A 23,494-nucleotide genomic window follows, 5' to 3' on the forward strand; every position below is an offset into this window, starting at 1 on the left:
ACTAAACAGAAATGTAACTGGCACGATGAAATTCTGCAATGAGCTAAATCACACAGTTTCTAGGTAGGAAATGACATTAGCTGAGCTCCAGCATGAGGGGAAAATGCAGCTGCAGATGTCCACACTGCTTGTGAACTGATTTACAAATATGTTTACAGCACACTGCATTTCATCACCCCGGACATGGCACCAGCTCATCTGATCCAATGATGACAAGGAATAGGTTCTTTTGTTGTGGAAGGAACAGCACCATCTCCAGACAGAGAGAGCTGCTGCTTCCACAGCGCATTTTTCTTCATTGTGTGCAAGCATCCCCACAGTGATAGAAAACCTGCTCTCCTTGCACATCCACCTCTGCCAGTTGCTCAGGAAACATGACTGACAGAGCCAGGAATGCAGCGCCCAGCCTTTAGGAGGCTTGGTGAAGGACAAAAGCAAGGACAAGGAGCAGCCCCATCCATCTCCCTCCGGCCTGGCTTGCATGAGCAGCACCAAGGAGAGATGGTCCAGCTCCTCCTCTCTCACCCCTCAAATCAGAGTCATGCACATAAGGACAGCAAGTTTGTGACATTTGTTGTACAACAGCAATGTCTCACAGCAGAGAGGGCAGGATGCAGAAATACAATCACACCAGCAAGCAGGAGCTGGAAGCCCCGCAGCTCTCCAGCACCTGGGCACAGGGCAGCCTGCTCGGGAGCATGGCTGGCGCAGTGCCGGCAGGACTCAGGCTGGCACAGACATGTCTGTTTACTAATCAGGTCACAGGTCCACATGCATTCCCCAGGAGTGCTCGCAGTCTCCTTCTACGCTAAAACAATCTGTCCTTGCCCACATCTACAGTTGTTGTAAATCTGTCCTGCTGCTAAGAGCCGCCTGTTCCCATTGCAGCAGTCACGCCAGCTCACACTGTGCTGTCCTGCAGAACTGCACGCAAGAGTTCTTGGCTTCTCCTTTAAACCTATGCTTCACAGTGGGCTTATCTGCAATGGTGACAGGGGCATTTTCACAGCAAAATGTAGCTAACATCATTATTTTTTTCAAACACTCCAAAGAAAGCAACCACCTCTGTCTGCCCAACGGGATTTTTTTTTGTCTTTCGTGATTACAAAACAAACTGTTTTTCTATAGAATCCCCTGCCTATGCAAATACATCCACTTCTGCATCCAAATGAAATGTTTTTAATGGACTCTTGACCAGACTCAAAATTACTTAGTGCACATTTGGTCACGCTTATCAAAGTTTGGAGCACAGAGATTCATCTTACAGGACAAAGATTCCCCCCTGGAGCAGAGGTTCATCATCTAAGGCAGACTCTATTAGCTCCTCAGGGGTTCTAGCATGGAAGACTTGCCTACTGGAAATCACAGGAGAAATGCATTAGCAGTCACGGGAGCAAATTTGGTTCTGAGGAACTCAAACTGTGGTTTCCTGAAGGTCAGACTCTGTTTCACACATTAGGCAAAGACTGCTCTATTTATGTAATTTTATTTTAAAATGAAATGCTTTTCCCTTATCCACGTTGTCTTTTGCCTTCAATGTCTGAATTTACACATTTCTGCTGCTTTGCCTCTGCAGATTGACAGATATGACAGTGGAGCAGCACGGGACCCAACAGGGGATACAACTTCATAAAAGTAGTGCCATCACTTTGGCTTGCTTTACTACCATATCCTTGAGCTCCATAAAGGGGAAAGCTGTGTCAAAAGAACCACCTCCCTTTTCCAAACAATAAATATTTTATGAGTATGTTGAGCACCAAACCACGTGAAGCTGTATATATTCTATTAGCACACACAGGAGGACTCTCAGTAAAAGCAGGAATTCAGGTGGATGCAGTAGGTGCTTACCTGATACTGAAATCACACCAGTCTCCTCAAAGAGCTTGCTCCTTGGGGCTTGATCCCATATATCCTTCAGCTAGATCCCACATACTGAGTGCTGATTGTCTAAATGGCTTTACTCACATGCACAGACCTGTAGGTCCGGGGGGGCTATAGGGGCTACCTTATGTTGCATCAGTTAGAAGGGACTGGTGACTCAAGAGAGACTCTGCTTCTGTCTTTTTCCTCACTTTCTTGTCTATTTGCCAGGACCTGTTTATTATGTTCTTAAATCTTACAGTCAATCCTATACCTATGTACAGTAAAAGGATAACACATAGTCTTGCACTTCATAAACTCTTCCTCTGTCCAATTCCTGAAACCCACCAAAGCTAAGAGAAGTTCTGAGCAGAAAAAAGGCATGTCCATGGCAAATCTACACAGTTGGAGCCATGACTGATGGACCAGTATTGATAGACATGGACAGGCTCCTCCCATATTTACAGGCACATCTCTCTGTGACTATAGCTGCATCAGCCAAAAAAAGCAGCCTCTGGCTTCAGGGTGCTCCACCACATCTTTACAGAGTCCCCTGCAAGAGTGTCTTAGTCTCTGCATTTGGGTTTAGCTTGGGAAGCCCTTATACCATCAGCTGCTGGCTTGCTACAATCGTTAAGGCTGGATCAATAAAATTCACAAGAAACAGTTGGTTGGGATTATTTGCTGGAAATATTGAGACACTTCACTGCAAGGACTTTGACTTGAATAACTGCCCTCAAATCATATGTCTGACAGTGGAAGAATCATTCCACTCCTAGGTTTGTGTGCAGCTCCTTCACTATTTGTGTTTAAGTTTCTAAGGGTACAAAGTTCTATGGATTACAGACACTAGGCACTGTAAAATTCCCAGAAATCTTGCACGGGCCTGAGTATTGCTTTACCTTATTTTCTAAGAAGTAAAGCTTAATTTCTATGCATGAATACCAGGTCATTTTCTGCTTACAAGATCACGGGTCAGCTATTAAGGTTTTCAGCTGGAAAGCAAAGTCAGGCTAGCAGAGGCAACCCTTTGCGCAGCCAGGTGCTGTTCCCCATGCTGGCAAAAGCCTTCAACAAGGGAAGAAAATTGATCACACTGACCGTTCAGTGGTCGGCTTTCATGAGTAACTTTTCTTCTCCACATGTCTGACTTCCTTCTTTGTCTTAACCTTATAAGCTTCTCCCTGCTTTAAAGGAAAAGTATAAACATTAACATAGTCTGCAGAGAACACCTGTAGTTGTAAACCAGCTTCCAAAACAGGATACACATTTTGCTGTAACAGGGTAAGTAACAAGCAGTTAAATTACATTAACATTTCATTTCAAAGATACACACAATCTATTTATCCACTCTGCTGAGCTGCAAAAGCACAGGTCTGAAATATCATCTTCAAGTAGAAAACACAGCTCTACAATTTCAGCCTGATCCCTGGGTTGGAGTGCCTGGCTGGCAGTCAGTCCTCGGCAGAGGCCCTGCTGCCAACTGCAGTGGGAGCCGGTGCTATTGATAGGGAAAATTCCCCTTTCCTAACCTGGGTCAGCTGAATTGGTGGGCATTCCCAACAACAGAGGCTGTGGCTGCTCTTATGATGTTTCACAACGGCTGTGCTTTAAAGTGAGCAGGTTAGTAGTGGAATAAAGGGAAGAGGAAGAAAGCCAGCAAAAACTCCCAATGAAGCAGAAGAGAAGTAAAACCAATGGCAGTGACAAGCAGTGCAGGTTTCAGCATCTTTAAAACAGCAAACCCAAAAATAAAGTTCATCTTTGCTCATTAAATGTAGCTCAATAATCATCTAAAAATAAATTCTCCAGTAATCACAAGCCTCACTCACATCAGAGAAAGACATCTGTTTATGTGTGGCTATGGGCAGAATTTACCCCTCAGGTGATCTGCATTGATGTATTTGTAACTATACGTAGTTTCCGACTAATCTAATTTGGTGTAGAAAATTCAAAAAATGTTTACCCCTTGCTGGGTGGGATTTTTTTTTCTTCATAAACAACTAGGAAAGAAGGATGGAAATAAGTTTGTTTCCATTCTTTTATTTCTGTGACATATGTGTCCCCAGCTTTTCTTTTTCCTTTTTTTCTTTTTTTTTTTCCAGAAAATAAAGGGTGTTTGTTATCTTCCTTTCTGAATCTGTTTTCACTCAGACAGGAATTTCATTAGCCCCAATGACAGTGTTACTGGAGAGACGTCTGAGGGCCACGTGCTGGGGAAGAAGGCACAAGCTCCTCTGAAGCCAATTGTTTCCGGCGGTGATGCCCATTCCCCCAAGGCCCCCTTGGGACACATGACAGCTGAGGCACAGCTTTCCCACTCCTGTCCCTGTCACTGAAGCCCTTTCCAAGAGGAGCTGGGGTGTGCTGGCACACAATAGTCCTACTCTTCCCACTGTCAGGGTGATAAAGCTGGGTATAGTCCAGGCCTGCAGAAGGCTTCCAATTTTGATCACCAGGGACAAAATCCTGTCTTGGTTGTAAAGGATACAATTGCTTGTATCCTTTGACCTGAATCCTGCAAACCCTCAGTCACCAGCACCAGTCACACCAAGGTGAGTGAGAGGCCACTGAGATCAGACTGCAGCTCATTCCTTTGGGCTGGTGGAAAGGCCACACAGTCCATCTACAGCTGCAAGGCTGTAGGGCAAAGGCTTAACCAAACACACAGACACAGCTCAACCTGATGGCACAAACCAGGCCCCAAACCCATGGCTTAGACCTGCTGCCTGTTTTACAGAAACAGACCTTGATGCCCTGTGCCAGCATAATCTGGCTGGGCCTCCTTGATGTCACCCCTGCCCCGTGATCCCAATGCACAACTTGCCAATAACTGCAAGCACTGCACTTTTTGCCAGGGCTTCTTGTTAAATGCAAACCTCCAGCCCTTTAGCAGCATTTTCTAGCAGTCAACACAACCCTCTGCGCCTACTGTTACTTTGTGGTAGTCCCCGTTGCATTACCATTTCACCAACTTTCCTCTCATGGGGGATAACAACACGTCTTACTACCTTCCGGGTGATCTGTGGGAAGCAATACATGAAAAATATCGATTTTTTTTTTTTTCCTAGATTCCAAAGGGAGAAAGTATGTTAAAAGAAGTTACTTGAATGCAAAGACTCAGAGCAATGATGTAATTCATGATTACTTTTCTCGTGATGATGTTGCCTTCTTCGTCGGTAAACTGTTCCTCTGTTACAGATTCACCAGGAATGTTTTTTGCTTCCTCACCCTAAAGAACGTGTTATAAGATTAGCAATAGAGCCTATATTCTGTCAAACCCACACATATTTCCACACCAATCCAAGCAACAAGCACATGCTAGCTTCAACTTTATGTAATAGTTTGCTTACATCACACGGACTGTATAAAAGCCTGGTTTATTTAGCAATGCTCGTACCTGTGCATTTATTCTGCAAAATGTTTCCTTAAAGCCAGTAGGGAGCTTCTAGCACACTGCTCTTATTAACTAAAGCATGTCAGGAAGCTCTCTGGGCAATGAAATCGAGTGGTCAGTCTGAGTCCTTTGAGACATCCCTTAGCTTTACACAACTTCTCAGTGCCCGGCACATGCAGAAACATGGTCTGACATGGGGGAAATTTGGGACTTGAAAAGACAGCTTTGCCTATAGCTTGCTAACTACAAGGTCTTAAACACAAACACAGAAGACAGACAGGACTTCTCAGCACTTAAAAAATGAAGGAAGTTATCTTACGTGACCCTTTGGCCGGCACGGTGCCACCGTGCTGAGGAGCCTCAGCAGCCGGTCCATGACTTACTGAGAACAGCAGCATTCCAGCCATCACTTCTTGTAGTACAAGCAATTTATAGGACCAGTGTAAATAAATGTAAAAGTAATTTCCTAGCTGCTATGCCAGTGACTTAATTCCACTTAAAGGAATTATTGCTCAAATCATAAATAAATAACATTACTTTAGAGTCTGAGCCTAGCTGGCAGTCGTGAACTTACATTCCAAAATAACTTTGTTAACTTTACCTCACAAAGTCATATTTCCAAACCTGAGTGCTGAAGCAAGCACTGCTTTTGATGCTTCAAAAATATCCATTGTCTGTGCTTATATCTTTCACGTAAGTAAGGCAAACACAATGATAATGTAGCTGGCCTACATATGAAAAGTTTCCACTTGCAAATGAATAACCCAAACAAACAAAAAAATCCTTAAAACATTTCTTCTCCCCTCACCCTCAACCCACTATGGACAAATTACAAGGAGAGGGAGGAAGCAGAAAGAAAACGTATAAAACACATTATAACAATATTAATGTTTGAAAGGAGACTATTACAGCTTTTGTAATGCTTCCAATGTACTGAACAGCACAGGGCAAATATAATTTCTATTTACTGTGGTCTATACACTACATAGTTGTCTACATAAGCTCCTGGCTCTGCTTTATAATAAACAAATACAGTGAGGCCATGGGTATTTTTTTAAAAACTGCTTTCCCTACTAATGCAGCTTTTCCAAGATGTACATTTTAACATTGGGATTTGTATGCTATTTCTAAGCTCTAAGCAAAATAAACCTTTCCTTTTATTTACAAGCCATTTATGGTCTTTTCTAGCCAAGCTTTTCCATTTCCTCACCTGGGGAGAATGGCAGCAGGTGCGAGCCAGAGGGGAATACTGCAGAGCAGAGCCCCCGGTCATGTTTGTCGTTCTTCACAAGTACAGAACTTCTGCTGGTTTTACATTGAAAGCTATATTGAAGTCACCACTTGATAATTAAGCAATGGAACAGTTTCAGACACTTTACACATCTTTTTCCCCAGGCTTTCACAGACTGTTAGCAAACTGCACAACTTGCTCAACTTTGGTGCTTCAGGAAGCATTGCCAAGAGAAGGACAGGCTCCACAAGCCAGGTGGATTCCACTGCATGGGGACATAAGGATGAGGTCCTGTGCTTGAGGCACACCTAGCTGAGATGTCTGGGCCAGGGAACTTTGGAGTCCCTACAAAAGCACAGAAAAACAGCTACTGAAGCCTTCAGATGGAGCCTGAAAAATTCATTCCCCAGAAGGAGAAATGACACCTGCCTAAGCACTGCACCAGGCCCTGTGCAGGAGGAGGGAAGTGCGAGGTTGGTCCCTGCAGCGAGCAGGGGCCCAGCGGCAGCCGGCTGCTTCCTTTCTCACGAGCAAAACGGCAGAAACGAGAACAGAATGGAACTGCTGCAAGGCGGGGACAGTGACTGGGTAAAAGGTTTGGGAACTGAAACCTGTGGGGTTTCCTACTCACAGAGATGGGAGGGGGAAAGACTGATTCTGGAGACTTCATACTTTAATCAGATGCAGAGCAGATGGGGAACTAGCTGCACAGTTTCTTTCCTGGCCTTCCACACGTGGGCTCAGAGACTCCCCAGTGGGCTCCAACACAGTACCCCAAGGAGCAGGAGGGAATCCTGGCACAGGCATCCCATGGAGCACAGAGGTATGGAAAGGTTCCCTCTCATGGGTAGGATCTCCAAAGCCACTACAATAAAACCCATGAAAACCAGAAATAAAACAACACAGCCAGTAGCAAGGTCACCAGACTACTTGGCACACCAACACCACTTACATGTACTGGTTCTTTGACTCCTTACTGCAGCTATGAGCAAGGTTATCCCTTAAAACAACCTAGTGAGAATTACTGTGTTCAGCTTCAAATGAAATGAAAAGTGTACTGCTGCACAGAAAGATGCCTCCAGAAAGAAAATGCAGTTTTAAAAGTGTGGTGAATCTTGGGTTTTAATTTGCTACATCCTCCTTTAAGCACAATTAAAGGATAAATGCTGTAAATACTCAGCAGTCAATGTGCATGAAATCCAGCTTTCACAATTCGCTTGCTGGTGGGTAGTTAAACAAATTGCAGGAGGGCTCACAACTGGCAGGAGGTAGATCAGAAATTTACTGACTCTTCTAATCCTATGCAGTTATAAAGATGTATGTTTGCTAGGAATAAAAACCTACCCACTGGCAGTTTTAGTTGTAAGAGCTCAAATCAGCATTAGGTTAGAACAGCACATTTGATGACCTTGTCAACAAAAAAAAAAAGCTTGTCAACACAAAGCTGATGCATCTGCGTCACAGCTAAAGAATAAAATTCTTTCCACTGCATCATACTTATGTGGGCTTCATTTTACCCTTGACCAGTCAAAATCACTGTCACAATACCAAAAGCTTTAGAAAGGCAGGGAGAAAACTTAATACTGTGATTACTGGAAGCCCAGTTATATCCCTGGGACTAAAGCACACAAAGGCTGCAGTCTGCAAGCCTCAGCCCCAGAATATGCCAGGAAGCTTTGCAAAGCAGAGTGCTTTAATGTCACCCTGCTCGCTGGAGTGTAGTCATGCCAAAACCAGCTGCTATCCTCTCTCTGTTGCTCTCCAGGGCAGGAGAGGCAAAGTGCAGTTTCCTCAAAGTCTTCTGCCAGCTCCACTGATTTTCTTAACAGCTATTTGCAGATTACGGGTGTTCCCAGGGACCTTCAGATAAGTGGAGTTATACAGTCAGTGCTGCAGTGCTATGCCAAAGTTCACTGTAGATTTGTCAGAGCTCTGGTTTTCTTTCATGTTTGTTTTGTTACTAGAGGGATAATAGTTCCTTTTATTCTTCCCATACATCTAGTGTTGTTGTAGCACTGGAGAAAAAAGGTGCAGCTGGATGCATCTTGCACACATGGATAAAAAGGAATTTAAAAGCAGGCGGAAATAAGCAAGATGGAAAGATCCTAAATATTTAATTTTGCCAAAGACCAGAGGCTATGCCGCAGTGGGAACAGGAGCTGCACAGAGTGCTCAGACCTCTTCCCTCACTGGCCTAAGTCAGCATCAGGACATAATCCCTTCAGTCTCGAGATCACATTCTTGTAATGCATGAACAGCAGCTGCACCTCAGTCTCCTTGGGGTCTTGAGCCTCTGTGGCAGAGCAGGAGAAACAAACATCTTTCATTAAGGTTATTTTCATTAGTGAGTTCTGCCTACTCAGGGAGACCTTGTTAATCAGATGCCACAACTCTCCCCCTGCACCCATGCTGAGTCTGTAGTTGCTTGCTCACAGATGTATTGCTAAAGCCACAGGAGAGGGGAAAAAATTCCAACAAAACAACAGGCCGGGAGACCTGAGAGCAAATGGTGCTGCAAATGGGACAGAGTATAGTCCACTCCTGGGAGCTGGGGCATAGGGCTGGTGCCCGTGGCATGGAGGACAATGTGATAAACACACCTCAGAACAGTACTGGTAGTTTGGGGGTTGATTTACTCCGTTACTTACTGAGCCAGCAGCTCCAAGTCTCATGGGGCAGGACAGTGAGAGGGCACTTACCTGCAGCTCTCCCAGCCAGACAGAGACTACAGTGGAGACCCTGTGCCCAGCTGAGTACACAAAAGGAAATGCTTTCCATTTTCCTCATGCAGAGCACAGGCACTTAATTCTTTTCACCTACAGGATGGCCACATTTTATTTTCCATAAATAAGCTTCCCCTGAAAAGTAAGACCATGGAAGCTGCTGGCTCTTTGACTAACTGCTGCTCAGGCCACTTCTCCCGTGCAGGCTGACCCAAAATCTCCGTGATCAGTAATGGGGCATTTCATGGGCAAAATGCACAGAAAGGGACAAATCTTCGATAAAAATTGGCAAGAAACAGCAAAAGCACAAGATACTAAATGACATCAGATTTGAATAACCACAGCTTAGAAATATATTTTATTTTCCATTACATTCTACCATAAACCTTTTGGCAAGAATCTTACTGAAACAGCTTTGGCCAAAAATTTGTATCCATGAAAGATTTAACAACCTAAGAAAAAAGCATGAAAAATTGCACACTGATTCCTGGCAGGGCTGAATAACAGGAGCTTTGGATCAGGCTTTGAATGTCCACATTGTGGCAAGCACTCTTATTTTCCCCTTGTGTGCTAATTGCTCGCATTCCTGCACTACCATAAAGCCATTTCTTTTGCAATGCCCCATCCCAGCAACCCACCATGTGAACACAAGAGGGAAAAGGAAGAGAAACAAAAACATCTGCACTACCTTGAGGTTAGAATAAGATCCTATTACATGTGGAAATGGGCATCGGTCCTGGCTTTATGGGCTCAGCCCTCTGAAGTGCTAAATCCCATAGGAATGTGCTCTAGAGTACTGAGCTCTTGACAGGACTCAGCTCTTGGACTGCTGGGAAAATACCTCCGTCAGAGAGAAAAGTCTTTTCCCATATTCGGGCTAGGACAGAGAACTAAGGTAGCAGTTAAACTGAAATATAGTGTTAGCAATACTGCAGAATAGCACAGAAAGGAAAAACAAGTTGGGAAAGAGGAGCAAAGGTAATGAATCAATTCAGCCCTGAATGTATCTGTGGAGGCACATGGCAAAGCCTTTTTTCCACAGGACTCAGTTTATCCCCAAGGTTTTGGTGCCGGGCTGAGTACCTCTGTTGCTTTAAATGCAACATGCAGGCAGTAATGAATACTAGGAAGAGCAATTAATACTAGTAAAAAATTCTTTACTGTGAGGATGATGAGACACTGGCACAGGTTGCCCAGAGAAGTTGTGGATGACCCATCCATGGAATGTTCAAGGCCAGGCTGGATGGGACTTTGAGCATCCTGGTCTACAGGTAGGTGTCCCTGCTCATGGCATAGGGTTAGAACTGGACAATCTTTAATGTCCCTTCCAACCAAAGCCATTCCATGATCCTATTAATAAAGGCTACAGTAAAACAACACAGCTCTCACATGCAGTTCTGCTCAGTGGAGGCTCCAAGCACACCTTCATTCCCTCCCCACTGCTGCTGGACATAAGCTGGCTGTGGTGTTGGGCACAGCACCCACTTCGCCAGGCACTGAGGCACTGACAGGTGAGAGAGAACCTGCTGCTCCTGGCCATTGCTCAGGGCCCTGCAGCAGCAATGTGAGTTATTATCCCTCTGCAGGCTGTGAGCATTGCTACAGGCCTCTGAGCACTACATCCTGAGCCCTCTTTTCTGATCTAAGAGTGTACCTCAGCTTGTGCATGCTCTCACAGTGATTTCAGTTCACCCAAAGTGAACCTCTGCTCCCAGGAAGGTGCAGAAAAATGTCCAGGTCCCTACCAATGTTAAATCTTGATTTTTCCATTTTATACCACCATTTCATAAACTTTACATGATCAAAATGGTCGCTTCCACTATCAAATTATTTCTCCAAATGACCTGATGATTGTTGCTCTCAAACTTTCTCTTGTTCTCTTTTGAAATTAAGAAATTTTCTTAAGAAGAAATTCTTAAGAATTTCTTAAGAAATGCGTCTTAAGATGCAGAGTGTGGGATAAAAAAAGAAGCTATAAATGATCAGAAAATTACCAAAGAATCACGTGTATTTTCTAATCAAGAGTCAGGTACAGCTCTAATACAGCTGAAATCAGACACATTCCCAACAGCACAGGTTCATCTGCCTCCACTTGCCATGCACACCCTTCCCACTGGGTCTGCACTAGCTGCAGATTCCAACACTAAATATGCTGCTTTACCATAGCTCTGTTAAAAGTTCTACCCCAAATTATACCACCACATTTAAAAACAGTTTTCTGTGCCTTTCTCTAAATACAGGGGCTGTAACAGCTCAAGAGAAAGATGCCTTTGACATGCTTTCCTCTTTTCTACTCCAACATTCCTTGACTGCAAACCAGTGGACACCAAAATAGTTCAGACATAAATGGTGGGGGCCCTTAGCCACAGGCTAACTATGCAGTCTTTGAATCTGCAGCACACTTCCACTTGTGTGTTACCAGAGGCTCCTGCAGCAGTGGAGGCCCACAGGCTGCCTGCGCTGTTTGAAAACAGAAACCACATTCCTAAGCCTGAGTAGTCACAGCTTATCTGCAGGGGGAATTACTGAGGAAGGGTGTAGTGGTTAACGTTAAACCACCACAAAGGGTTATACCCCATAGGCCCAGGGCCTTTCAGGGAAGGCAGCAGGTTCTGCCTGGGGAGATGGGGGATTGGACAAAACATTCATTTCTGCTGAGCTCAGTTTTGCCATTCTTGTCTTGTCCCAAACAGAAGCACGACAGGTATACTACTGAAGGAATTCATGGTGAAGACAGCCAGAAAAGTCACCCTTCCTCTTCCAAAAGCATCTGCACCTTGGACTGCTTGGCAGCTGTGCACAGCAGCCTATCTGCCACTCACATTACACAAAAAGTGAAGGGCCTTTTGTGATGTAAAGGCTGCTCTCCACAAAGCATGCAAGCAACAGTTATATAGATATGTGCAATTGAAATGTCACAATTTATTCCTAAAGTAATAATTACAGCTTAGGCAAACTGCACTAGTGCTGTAATAGCACTAAAGTGCTGCGCTGGTTTTATTCAGGGCTTGACTACATGATTTTCTAATAAGAATCTAAGAAATCCTGTAAGTTACTGAAGATTTGAATAACTGTTTATGATAGAGACTTATTTTCTCATGCTTATTTCTCATGCTTTTCCTGTGCTGCAGGAAAATAGTGTCATACTGTATGACCACATAAAAATATTGTAAGGGCAAATAAAATTACTTATATGATTGTACCATTGTTATCAGTATATATAGTATATTGTACTGTAAGTAAAGGCCATTTGTAAATAAATATACTAAATAGAGTCTACTGAAAGCAATGCAAAGACTTTTATTAACTTCAGTAGACTTAAAATCTAGATCGTCTGCTGTAGTCAGAAAGTTTTCCAGAACACATTAAGCACTTAGGAACACAAGTTTCAACCAGAATATGTGCCTCATACTTTCCTGTATCTCACTCATATATTCCTGCAAATGTTTAACTTGTAACCCAGAATTTTTTACAGACTACAGAAAAAAAAAGAAAAAAGGAACATTGTTACCCATCTTTCTCAGTGGCTTGTATTTGCTATACAGGAGACCAACATGCTGCATCTACCTGCAGTCTTTAAGATGCCATGCACTACAGTGGCAGTGAAGGACACAGCACTCCATGCAGCACAGTTGTTTTCCAACAGAATACACCCATAAACCTGTGTTAAAGCAGGGAAAGGCAACCTAGCACTGGATTATAAATCCATACTGGCAGTGGAAGGCACACTACCACAGGGGCTCCAGTATGCCAAAACTGACATTCTGACACAGCAGACCAAACCCACATTCATGCCAATGTCGCCTCAAGAAAGCAAATCACAAGGTACCTTCAGAATCAACCGCCGCCGGTAAACTCTTGTAGTAATTCTCTGCTCTTCATCTGAGCTTGAATCACTCTCACTCTCACTGTCACTACATTCCTAATAAATGCAGTTTTAGTATATTTGAACAACATGTTTGCAAGACAGAACATGCTGATCAGGACTAGGAGAAGAAAACAGAGGTTATCAAGGACAGTGTTTTCCGTGTCTCTGTTATGTACGTAATGACTCACAGTGTCACGGCTAAAGTGCATGATGGGAGGAGGCCTTTTTGCTCCTTGGCATGCTGTAACCTGATAATTACACCAGCTATGGAATATCTCAGCAGCTCTCAAGTCTCAGAAAATGGTATTTGGAATGCATCTGACCTGTGAAATTTCAAAACCTTATGTAATTCTTCTAAATTTTATGTAAAAAAGCCCTAAACCTTGTCATAACTTATTGAATTTTTTTCTCCTAAAAATTATTCTTTCAAACAAGTTTTATGGATTCATAAGGTATGGGAAGTGAATTTCCAAATAAAAAAAAGAAGACAGTGACAGTGAAAGGTTCAGTGGAGCACCTCCACACAAAATGTTACAAAAAGGCCTTCTGAAAAACTTCTCCATGTAAATGGCTTTCCTGCTCATTATTTATCTACTTTCATAAGTGGCAAAACTGCAGTGTGAAGTACAATCATTCTGTATATTTTCAAGAAGGGGCTTTTAGAGCTCAGCTCAGGGGACACAGCCCATTGCTGGTCTCAGCCTGGTGCTGACAGGTATCAATCACATCACAGCTATACACAGCTGTCTACTCTGTCTTGGCACCCTCTGCCAGCACTGGTGTTTTCCCCTCCAAAGCCCAAGAAGCTCAGCTTTGGGGCTGAGCAGCTCTGTGTGCACATGCTTCCCACCCCTGTGTGTGACAGACGGAGGGCAGAGGCCCTTCTCCCATTATATTCAGCTGAACAACCCTTTCCTGAACAGAGAAATTTGAAAATTTCCTCTTTGTTATACTCAATGACAGCCCCAAACTGATTTTAAGGTCATGGATAGTGGATATTGTGAACTGCATATCTATTTCTCTTTCTGAATCTGGCCCAAAACATCCTAAACAAGAAGAAATTCTCAGAAATTATGTGCAAAATAAGAGTGGGCATAGGTGGGTGGAGGGGAAAAAGAACTATAAAACAAAAAGCATTTACTTCAGGATGACAAGAGTTCATCTGCAGTCCTATGGCACTAGTCAAATATAGATGCAAAAAATTATAAACCAGTCCTCTCCTGAAGAAGTAACAGCAAAGCAGAAGATTTTGGGAATGCACAAAGGCTTTAGAGGAAGAGTTATTTTTAATAAACAGCTTTAAGTGGTTTATTTGTGATGGAATTCTGACACTGAGAGTCACCTTGACCATGTGCTGGACATCATCCTCTTTGGAATAACAGAGCAACTGTGCTGTGTTCTTCTCATTTAACAAGACCGCTAGAATCTGATGCTTGTGCATTTGTAGAGAATTATATGTCCTAATCATTACTGCAATGCTTTTGTAAATGTTTACATGGACTTGGGATGAGGCCAAGGATCTGTTTCATCCACATCACCAGGTGTCAGACCAGTATCAATTGTCTGAGTTTATCTGTTGGTGCAAACTCTGTGCCAAAATACTGCTGCAGCCCTTCTCCTGCAGGTGGGTGACTTGCTTCCTGGCTCTTTCCAAATGGGTCACAGATAAAAATATCTTGCTTTGGCAAGTAGTTTTAGTTTGTTCCCACTTTCTCTCCACAGAAGTAAATCTGTTTCTTCCATACTTTTCTCTTTATGGAGAATTTCTGAAAAATGTATTGCAGAAAGACTGCAGTTGAAATTTTCTTTCTATTTTCATGATAGCATGGTGAAGCGTCTCACCATGAATTGGACTGTGTTAGTAATTAAACTTATTGAATTCAAATTAGATTAGAAGGAATTATTGAAGAAATATCAACAAGATAATAGAAGCAGTTCTTGTCATTCTAACAGATGCTAGTTTCTTACCCATTCACGCTTTGTGAGACACAAGCATTTCGAAATTACAATATTTTCTGATACCAGTTTATTCAAAGATCATGCCTATAAAAAGACTTGTTATTTAGTAGATAAGATTATCAGCCTTTACCAATAAAGCAAAGTAGTGCAGAGAGCACGCCTAAGAAAAGCACTTGCTTATTCTTCTCAATCCAGATGGGATATCCAACAGTAAAGAGCACATGAAAGTGGGTGACAACTTCTCTTCCCACTGATGGGAATGCAGAGGGGGAAGTGCAGCATGTCAGCACACCCTCAGTACATTGCAGTGTGCATCTACACTCATTCCTGCATTTAATCAGAGCATGGCACCTCCAGACTGAGGTCTACCCCAAAGCCTACAAACACTGAGGAACGCTGCCACCTGCCTTTAACTGCCTTTGAAAAAGGCAAAGGCTCTTACGTTTTTTAAGCATTCCCATAATTAGCAAACATTAGGAAAGATCTTACTGTGTCACGAACTAATAACAAGATAATAACAATCATAGGCTGCATAACTGCTGAAACTGATTACATTACCATCTAATAAAAGAATTTTTGGTTGTATAATCCAAAGAATAGTTTAAAACTAACTAATATAAACCTGAATGATTTACTGCAGCCCACCACAGCTAACATTTTTATTGTGCTACAATAAAAAAAAATCTATATCATGTAGAAACAATTCTACTGAAATATCTTACTCCCAAAAGTTATAATCTGCTCCTGTATTATCATACCCAAGAAAAAACAATCTCAGCAGAGAGAGGAATGTGGAAGAAACTCTGCAATTCCCCTTTTCATTCTGGTTGTCTGCTGGGCCTGAGGTCTATTCTGTGGTGATCCTCCCGCTGCTGGGGTGTGAGGTGAACACAGCAACTGGGCTACAAGCAATTCTTTGAGTCAACTTTCCTTCTAAGATTCTGGTAAATAGAAGCAACTGAGAAAGCTATTGAAATCTTCACTATCAGAAAGCAACTTATAAAAGAACTGGGGTTCTGCAGTTAAGGGTGTATGAGTCAGGCAAGGTAGGAAGGAAGGGGAGCCCCTCAGCAGCATTTTAAGGAGAAAGAACCACCACCTGGAAAAATACAACATTTAAAAATCTTTTGATTCATCTTGGCTGAATGGACTCTGAAGTTGGGATGAACAAGGCCATGAAAAAAAAAAAAAAACATAAGGAGGAGATTAAATATCATCCAAAATTTATTTTTCTGCAAATTACCAGAGTAAAAAAATGCAGAAAGTTTTAGGGACAAAGAGCAGAACAGAGCCTGAAGGGTCCCTATATTTCTTTGCTTCTATCATTTACTTCAATGTCACAGGAAGAGTGGGAAACCAGTGGCAACACCTTAGTGAAACAGATGGAGGACAGCTGAGCAGTTTGGCACTGTTTGCATAGGTGGCATGTCATGGCAGGGAAGGGGCTGCTCCCCAGTGGTGTGGGACAGCGCTCCCAGAAGCTGCTCTAACCTTTTCCAGGGCTCAGGGCCAGGGAGAGAGGGAATTATGCAGCCCTTCTTGGCTCCCCTGCCTATCCTGACTCCACCCCATTCTATTCACAACACAAATAAAAATTTCCAGTAGCTTCCATTTTTCTCAATTCAGTAATAAACTGAAAAGGCATAAAGAAGGATAAAAAAAGAACAAAAAAACTCTTAACCCTGTCACAAACAACATTGCAAGTCATACAAAAAAATTGGTCAACCAATATGTCAAGCAACAGGGACTCCTCACATTGTTAATTATTACAGGACATACTGTACCTTCTGTTCAGACATTACTGCTCCCTCCTCCTCTTGGATGCTTGTTCTTGGCTTGCCATCCTCAGAAGTACTCCAGCCCATCTTCTTCACACTGACAGGCACAGATGTTTTGCTGCCTTCTGTTGTTGGCTTGCTGGTCTCTTCCAAAGATTTCTGATATGCTGTTGATGATAATGTTTGCTCATCAGTACCAGTTGAGATCTGGGACTTCGTTTTCAGGGCATCCTTGTCACTGTGTTTTCCCACATCATTTAAAGCTTCCTGGATGTAGGATTTCGTTTTTGCCTCTGATGTGGACTCTGATAGGCTTCCATTTGTTTCTGGCTTCCCTGCTTCTCCTTTGACATATGAGGTAACAGAATCCCGACATTGGTCCGAACTACAAGAAGAAGAGAAAGAAATAGACAGCTGTTCAGGGCTTAAATCACAGGCAGAAGGGCAAAACACCAAGCCTCTTACTAAGCCTTTGGTCTGAACCTATACATTTCACACAGAGAAAAGCGAAATTTTAGACTCTACTTGCAGACATCAATCTATTTAATAACCGTCTTCTGCATTATGGCATCATTTCAGAAGCAATGAAAATACGGTGGACACTGGAAACAAAGCCAAATGTTTTATGTTAATCTCCTTTCAATTGGTGAATGGGAGGAAAAAGAGAAAAATAATACACAAAACCTACCAGTTCTGTTGTATAATCATGAGCTAAAGTCTTGAGCCACTGATTTTTAAACCACTCTCTAATCAAAGAGGTGATTAAAGTATCTGTCACCATGCAATTACCAGTTATTTTTCCCCTGAAGTACAATATCTGTACTCCAGATAGGTCTTGTCTTTTAAAAAATATGGTAATCTGCAAATAAGTCCTTAGATACTGCAGAATCTCAATAATATGCAGAGCCAAAGGCAAGGAAGGTTACTAAAAGATAGAAAGCTGACCAGAATTTTGCCTCAGATTAACTATGGAGAGGTTTCACCTGCAATTTTGATAAACAGTTTTCCTTTGTATTTTTGCTCACTTTCTGTTAAACATTATGACTCTGTAATGCTGACATATGAAAACACACCAGCTATTTTCTGGCAAAACTCTTATAAAAAAGACAGCAAAATGAATTAATCTAGCTAGAAACTGATATCTTTTTAAGGAAGCCCTTTTACTTCCAGATGTGATCTATTTTACTAATTTAGCACAATATAAAATGCAGAATAACACTTGCTTAACAACAGGAATCACATCAGTAGTAGTTCAAGTGCTTTACCATATTGAAAGACAATGAATTTGCTGAAATCAATGACCAAATCTCGACTGGTTTTGATAAGAGAGTATCTAATGCTACCTTGAACCTTAAAACATCCTAAGTCAAAGATGTAAAGGATGTAAACTGCTTGACATGTGACTGTGCAGATAATCATTCTGTGCTGATTTATAGCTCCTGCAGACCTGACTCCTTCAATTAGTGATCGCAGGAACCCCTTGCCCAGTGGCACCAGTAGGGCTGACCAGGACAACACATACTGTCGATGTTGAAATCTTACAGGGGTCCAAGGGCAGGCTGGAAAAGCTCATACAAGACACATGCATTGAGGACAGAAAGCATCCCTCCCAGCAGATCATTATGTCAAAGACAAGTGGAGCTTGGGAGAGTGCAGAGGGAAAACAGCACATACATCCACTTTCCTTCCTCTGCTGTCGCTGCTGGGAGACAACATACAGGACTAGGCGGGTTTGGTATCATTATTCTTACCTTCTTATGCCTCGTAACTCATCTTTTAAAAAGTCTAGTAAATTAGCAGCACATAATATGCTTGAAGAAAGTGTTTTAAATGTGACAATTCAAAAATTGGCTTATGGTAAAAGTAACAATTATCTGAGGGAAGGCAAAGAGATGCAAGTGGAAAGGATGACTGCTATAAAGATGTTAAAAAATAAGAGTAATGCAGTATCCTAGTTTCAGATAATGTTCTTGATTCCAGTTAAATCACTGAGATGAGTTATAAATAGAAATACATAAGATAAAGAATGTGAAAATAAATACTAACTGCTAAAAATGATATTCATTATTTCTCAAATGCCTATATCGAGAATGAAACCTGATAAATACACATTTTAAAAGACAAATATATCTGAGGCCAAATCAAGTTTTTCTTTAAAACGTATATATAAGTATATAGACATGTTCTCATAGAACAGCAGCCTCTGCAGAGCTGCTGGTGTCCGAGACAGGGTGGGAAGCGCGGCTGACACACACACTGCAACACAGGGGTGCTCACCTCTCGTCCAGGCGATCCAGCAGGCTGCTGCCTATCCTGCGTCCCGACGTCGGTGCCTCAGAGACGCTGGAGGAGTCAGGCTGCCAACCTGTAATTGAAGACATTTCGCGTTCTGCTTGTTGAACACCTTTAAGAATTGACCATACTCTTTCTTCCGTCATCTCCTCAGACTCAGCTCCTTCTTCCAGATGAATGTCCTCAAACAGAGACTTAAATTTTTCTGCCGTCATCTCCTCATCAGTACCAGACTTTTCTCTCTCCGGCTGTTCACTCCTCACTCCTCTTTTACTAATCTCTTCACTCTGCCTTTGTTTAGCATCTTTGGATATCCCGCCATAACTACCGAGATACCGTGGAAAATCTTTAAGGTCCACTTCCTCCAACTGGCTCTCACCTATGGAAACATCTTTAGGTGTTTCTTTTCTAGGCACTGGGAAATCAACTTTGCTGTCATCCAGTGAAGTGTCCTCTTCAGTCACCACTGGCGGTGCTGCTGCTGTACCATCTACGTGTCCCTGGGAGGTCACTAACACGTCACTCAGTCTACTGGGAGTTCTAAGGGGTGACTCTAGGCTAGAGGTGTCGCTAAGGAAATCATCCTGGTGGAAAGGGGTGGGCGGCACGAAGCGCAACCCAGAGGGAGTTTCCAGTTCCACTTGAATGGAGGGATAACCTAAGGAAGACAGCACATTTGGACTGACTGGGATGAAGCATGGAGCAACAAATAAGCAAATGCCAAATGATTCACAGGTTACATAAAGTATGAAACATATGAGTAGGTGTAGGTGTATAAGAACCAATGCAGTTGTGATAGATTTTGTTACTTTGTCCTGAAGAGATGGAACAAAGACAGTACTGCCAGTGAATATTACAGTGAAGCAAGTACTTCTGACTATTTTTTTAGTGGTCTGTAAAGTTTTCAGCAATTGCTTGTGCAGCCATTTTAAACATTTTCAAGCTGTAGCAGATTGTCTTATGGGCATGCAGTAACTCAAATGTGGACAAGGATGGTTGTCCATTTACATATAAGACAATCTCTTGCAGCCATATTGTGAAAATCTTTATTTCCATGTTTTTATTTTTAATTTTTGTTTTAAATTTGGTAGTTTAATTAACAGATTTAAAAGACAGCAGTAGATCATAACACAGGACAGCCACTTTTTTGTCAACAGGTATTCTTTCTAAAACAGCACATTTTTAATATGCTTTTATATAAAAATACATAATACCAGAAATACAGTGTTACTAATATATACCTCCAATTTAACCACAGAGTACAAGAATGGACTAGTTGAGGAATGAAGAACAGAAATGGATCCTAATAATGATACTAAAAGATAGTAGATCTAAATACACAGCAGGATAAAAAAGCTAAAGTAAGGAAGTTAACGAAGGGATAAAAGAACAAAAACATAACAAGGAAGAGCTATATGAATATTTCAGGTACAGTGAAGTTATACGGGTGAGAGGACTGTGGTGAGTAAGGAGATCTTGGTGATCTTGAAGATTGAGGTGATCTTGGTGACATTGGTACAATCAGATACACTGATCAAATAAAGAGAAAAAAAAAAATTGATGAAAACATAAAAAATCCTGAAACACATACGAAAGGATTAAACTGAATATACACATAAAAAATGGCAACAAAACTTCAAGTTCACGTTCTGGCAAATGAGTTTAGGCAACCAAGAAAAGGAAAAAAACACATGCTGTGGGGCTAACTGGATATTGTGCTGCCTGCAAGGGGAGGTGCATCAACAGGGCTTGGGGGTTTGTTTCCTGAACCAGCCAAGAGAAAGGCAAAGGTGGTCTGGTCTTGGTGAGGAAAGGAAGCTTGAGGAAGGTTCAGAGAAGAGGAGAGACACAAAGCAATTGCAGAGAAGCGCTTTTTTCATAAAAACATTGATGCTACTATTGAAAGGCTCAAGCAACATTTCAAGAGCAACTTTCTTAAAATGTCAACAGAAAATTATTTCTGTAGTTCAATGATTGAATGACCAGCAATGCTGCTCAATAATGGAGGCACACTAAGCTCATATGCTTTGAAGAAAAAAAAAATCTTACTAAAATACAGAGAAAGCCAAAACATAATTGAACAAATTACAAAAACTAAAAGGAATGGTACTTACAAAAAAAAAAATTCTTATTTAAGGAGCCATCATAATACAAGTGAATAAAATCAAATAATCCAGTGCCTGTTATCTAACACTTGAAACAAGAAAAAGTCAACATTTAGCATCTTCAATATACTAATAAATAACAATCACTTCTATGGAAATTTTGTTTTACAAGGAGAATTTCAGTTTCGCTTTTAATCTGACTCAAATTTAACCTGCACAGTTCTGCTTTCAGCTGATACAGCTTCCACATGAAAATTATTACACAACTTTACCTATTAGCAGATTGAAAAAGATATTCACTCATGCACTAATAAAACATTTTCTTATTTTTCTGCTGCCATTGGAGGAAAAGTCCAAGTGAAAATCGTAAAGCAATCGATGTTCACAGGTCTCATAGAGGCTTGGTAGTAAATTGCACATTAATTTATTCTATGCAAATATTATGCACTTTTTTCCCCTTGTTCTTCCTTTTTTTTTTCTTGAATAATTTTTACTACTACATAGACAGGAAGCCAAAAAATACACGTTTCCAGGTAAATTGTCAAGCATTAATTACCAAGTATATAAAAAAGATGGGTAAGCCTCAAAGAACAACTGTTGCATGAGAAAAGCTTGGTCCTGTCAACTGACACTGAGGCTGGTGGGATCAGTGTTCACTGATGGCACAAATCTGTGGGACTCTGCACTTATTGTCTGAGATATTAATGTGCAACCTTCATATCTCCATAAATGACTTGGATACAGGACTTGAAGGTGTACTAAGGTAGTTTGCTGATGATATGAAATTGGGAGCAGCTGTGGCCACCTCCAAGGCAGGGAGGACTGGGTAATCACCAACCATTGAAGTTTAACAAAGACAAGTGCTGGGTTCTGCACCTGGCGTGGGGCAGCCCTGACTGTATGTACAGGCTGGGGAATGAGAAGCTGGAGAGCAACCCTGTGGAAAGGGACCTGGGGCCCTGGTGGATGAGAAGTTGAACATAAGTCATCAGGAAGCTACGTCAGGGGAGGTTTAGGCTGGATATTAGCAAGAGGTTTTTCCTCTTCAGTGGTCAGGCACTGGAACAGAGACGTGGTCACAGCACCAGGCCTGCCAGAAATCAAGATGGATTTGGACAACCCTCTCAGGCACATGGTGTGATTCTTGGGGCTGTCCTGTGCAGGGCCAGGAGTTGGACTTGATGATCTTCACAGATCCCTTCCAGCTGAGGATATTCTATTATTCTATAGTATCACGCTTTAAGACAGGAAAACCTCTTTATAAATTTAAAATTATTGTTCCTGTAGAACTTACAGTCTTTCTTTAAAGTCTAGTTTATACAACATCATTATATTATTGGACATGTCACTGAACTAAATATGACTACAGAATTCAATTACCATCAATGGGATCATGAAATACGTTATTTTCATCTGCAAAACTTCTGGTGCCTGAAATATTTCCATAGTCAAATATTGGTCCTTCCAACAGGGTCACAATGTCTATTCGATTAATTTTTGTCAATACAGAAGTTAAGGCATCAGCTGAAAAAAAAAAAAAAGCCACATCAGAAAAAAGTTCAGCATTGCAGAACTGTGATCATTTTTCTCAGTTACATTCACATCACATTACTTACAAATTGCTGGCATGTCCCAGTGTCTTTGGTTCTAGCAAACCCCAGTATTTGTCTGAGCAGTCATTCAGCTGCCTATTTATTCAAGGTATGCATCTATGAAGAGTCTATACTTTCTCCAAGTATAATTATATTACAACACAAAAAGCATGAAGGGTCAGGTCAGATAGCTCTTAAAGAATTTATGCTTACTACTGCTACAAAATATCCTTTTACTGGAGCGTAAAGGGAGTGTAAAAATCCTTTTACCATTCTGTTCTGAGGAACAACAGAATAGGCAGTCATGTAGGTAATAATGCATATAAGGCTATTCATGCAGTCCATCATGAAATCTCATTTACAATAATCCTGTTGTGAGAACACAGTAATACTGGAAATTACTTTTTCAGTAAAAGAAATCAAAGGAAACTCAAATGGGGAGTTTGTGGATCAGAGAAGGGTAACAAACACCATTGATGCCACACAAAAATCAACCCTTCTCTTTCAGTTTGAGCAGTTCAAGTGAAATGTACAGATAAACCCAGAATTATCAGCACAGAATTGGTGTCTCCATCACTCCTCATAGGAAAAATTTTAGTCTTTTCCTATACCTGCAATACTGTGAGACTAGTATTTTCTTTACTGGAGTTCAAGTTAATTACTAGTCCCCTCAGTTACGGATGTGGAGA

At 41.8% G+C, this 23,494-nt stretch overlaps 1 protein-coding gene across 50 annotated transcripts in view; it reads right to left on the bottom strand.

Annotated features, from left to right (window-relative positions):
- Positions 1 to 23,494, bottom strand: part of ANK3 (ankyrin 3) — a 350,276-nt gene that overhangs the window by 148 nt on the left and 326,634 nt on the right. For 36 of the 50 annotated variants that reach the window (XM_086899761.1, XM_086899756.1, XM_086899776.1 and 33 more), the window contains 4 exons: positions 22,594 to 22,737; positions 19,094 to 19,766; positions 16,823 to 17,201; positions 2,962 to 3,047 (listed from right to left, as the gene is read on the bottom strand). In XM_086899761.1, the coding sequence (XP_086755887.1) occupies positions 2,979 to 3,047; positions 16,823 to 17,201; positions 19,094 to 19,766; positions 22,594 to 22,737 (1,265 nt within the window). In that variant the 3' untranslated portion in view covers positions 2,962 to 2,978. Of the gene's footprint in view, positions 1 to 2,961; positions 3,048 to 4,823; positions 4,884 to 5,008; positions 5,093 to 13,040; positions 13,134 to 16,822; positions 17,202 to 19,093; positions 19,767 to 22,593; positions 22,738 to 23,494 lie in introns of all 50 variants that reach the window. The other 14 variants (XM_086899769.1, XM_086899730.1, XM_086899772.1 and 11 more) reach the window with 7 other exon arrangements.

Source organism: Cyanistes caeruleus, chromosome 8 (assembly GCF_971803275.1).
Source record: "Cyanistes caeruleus chromosome 8, bCyaCae1.hap1.1, whole genome shotgun sequence".
Lineage (NCBI taxonomy): Eukaryota > Metazoa > Chordata > Aves > Passeriformes > Paridae > Cyanistes > Cyanistes caeruleus.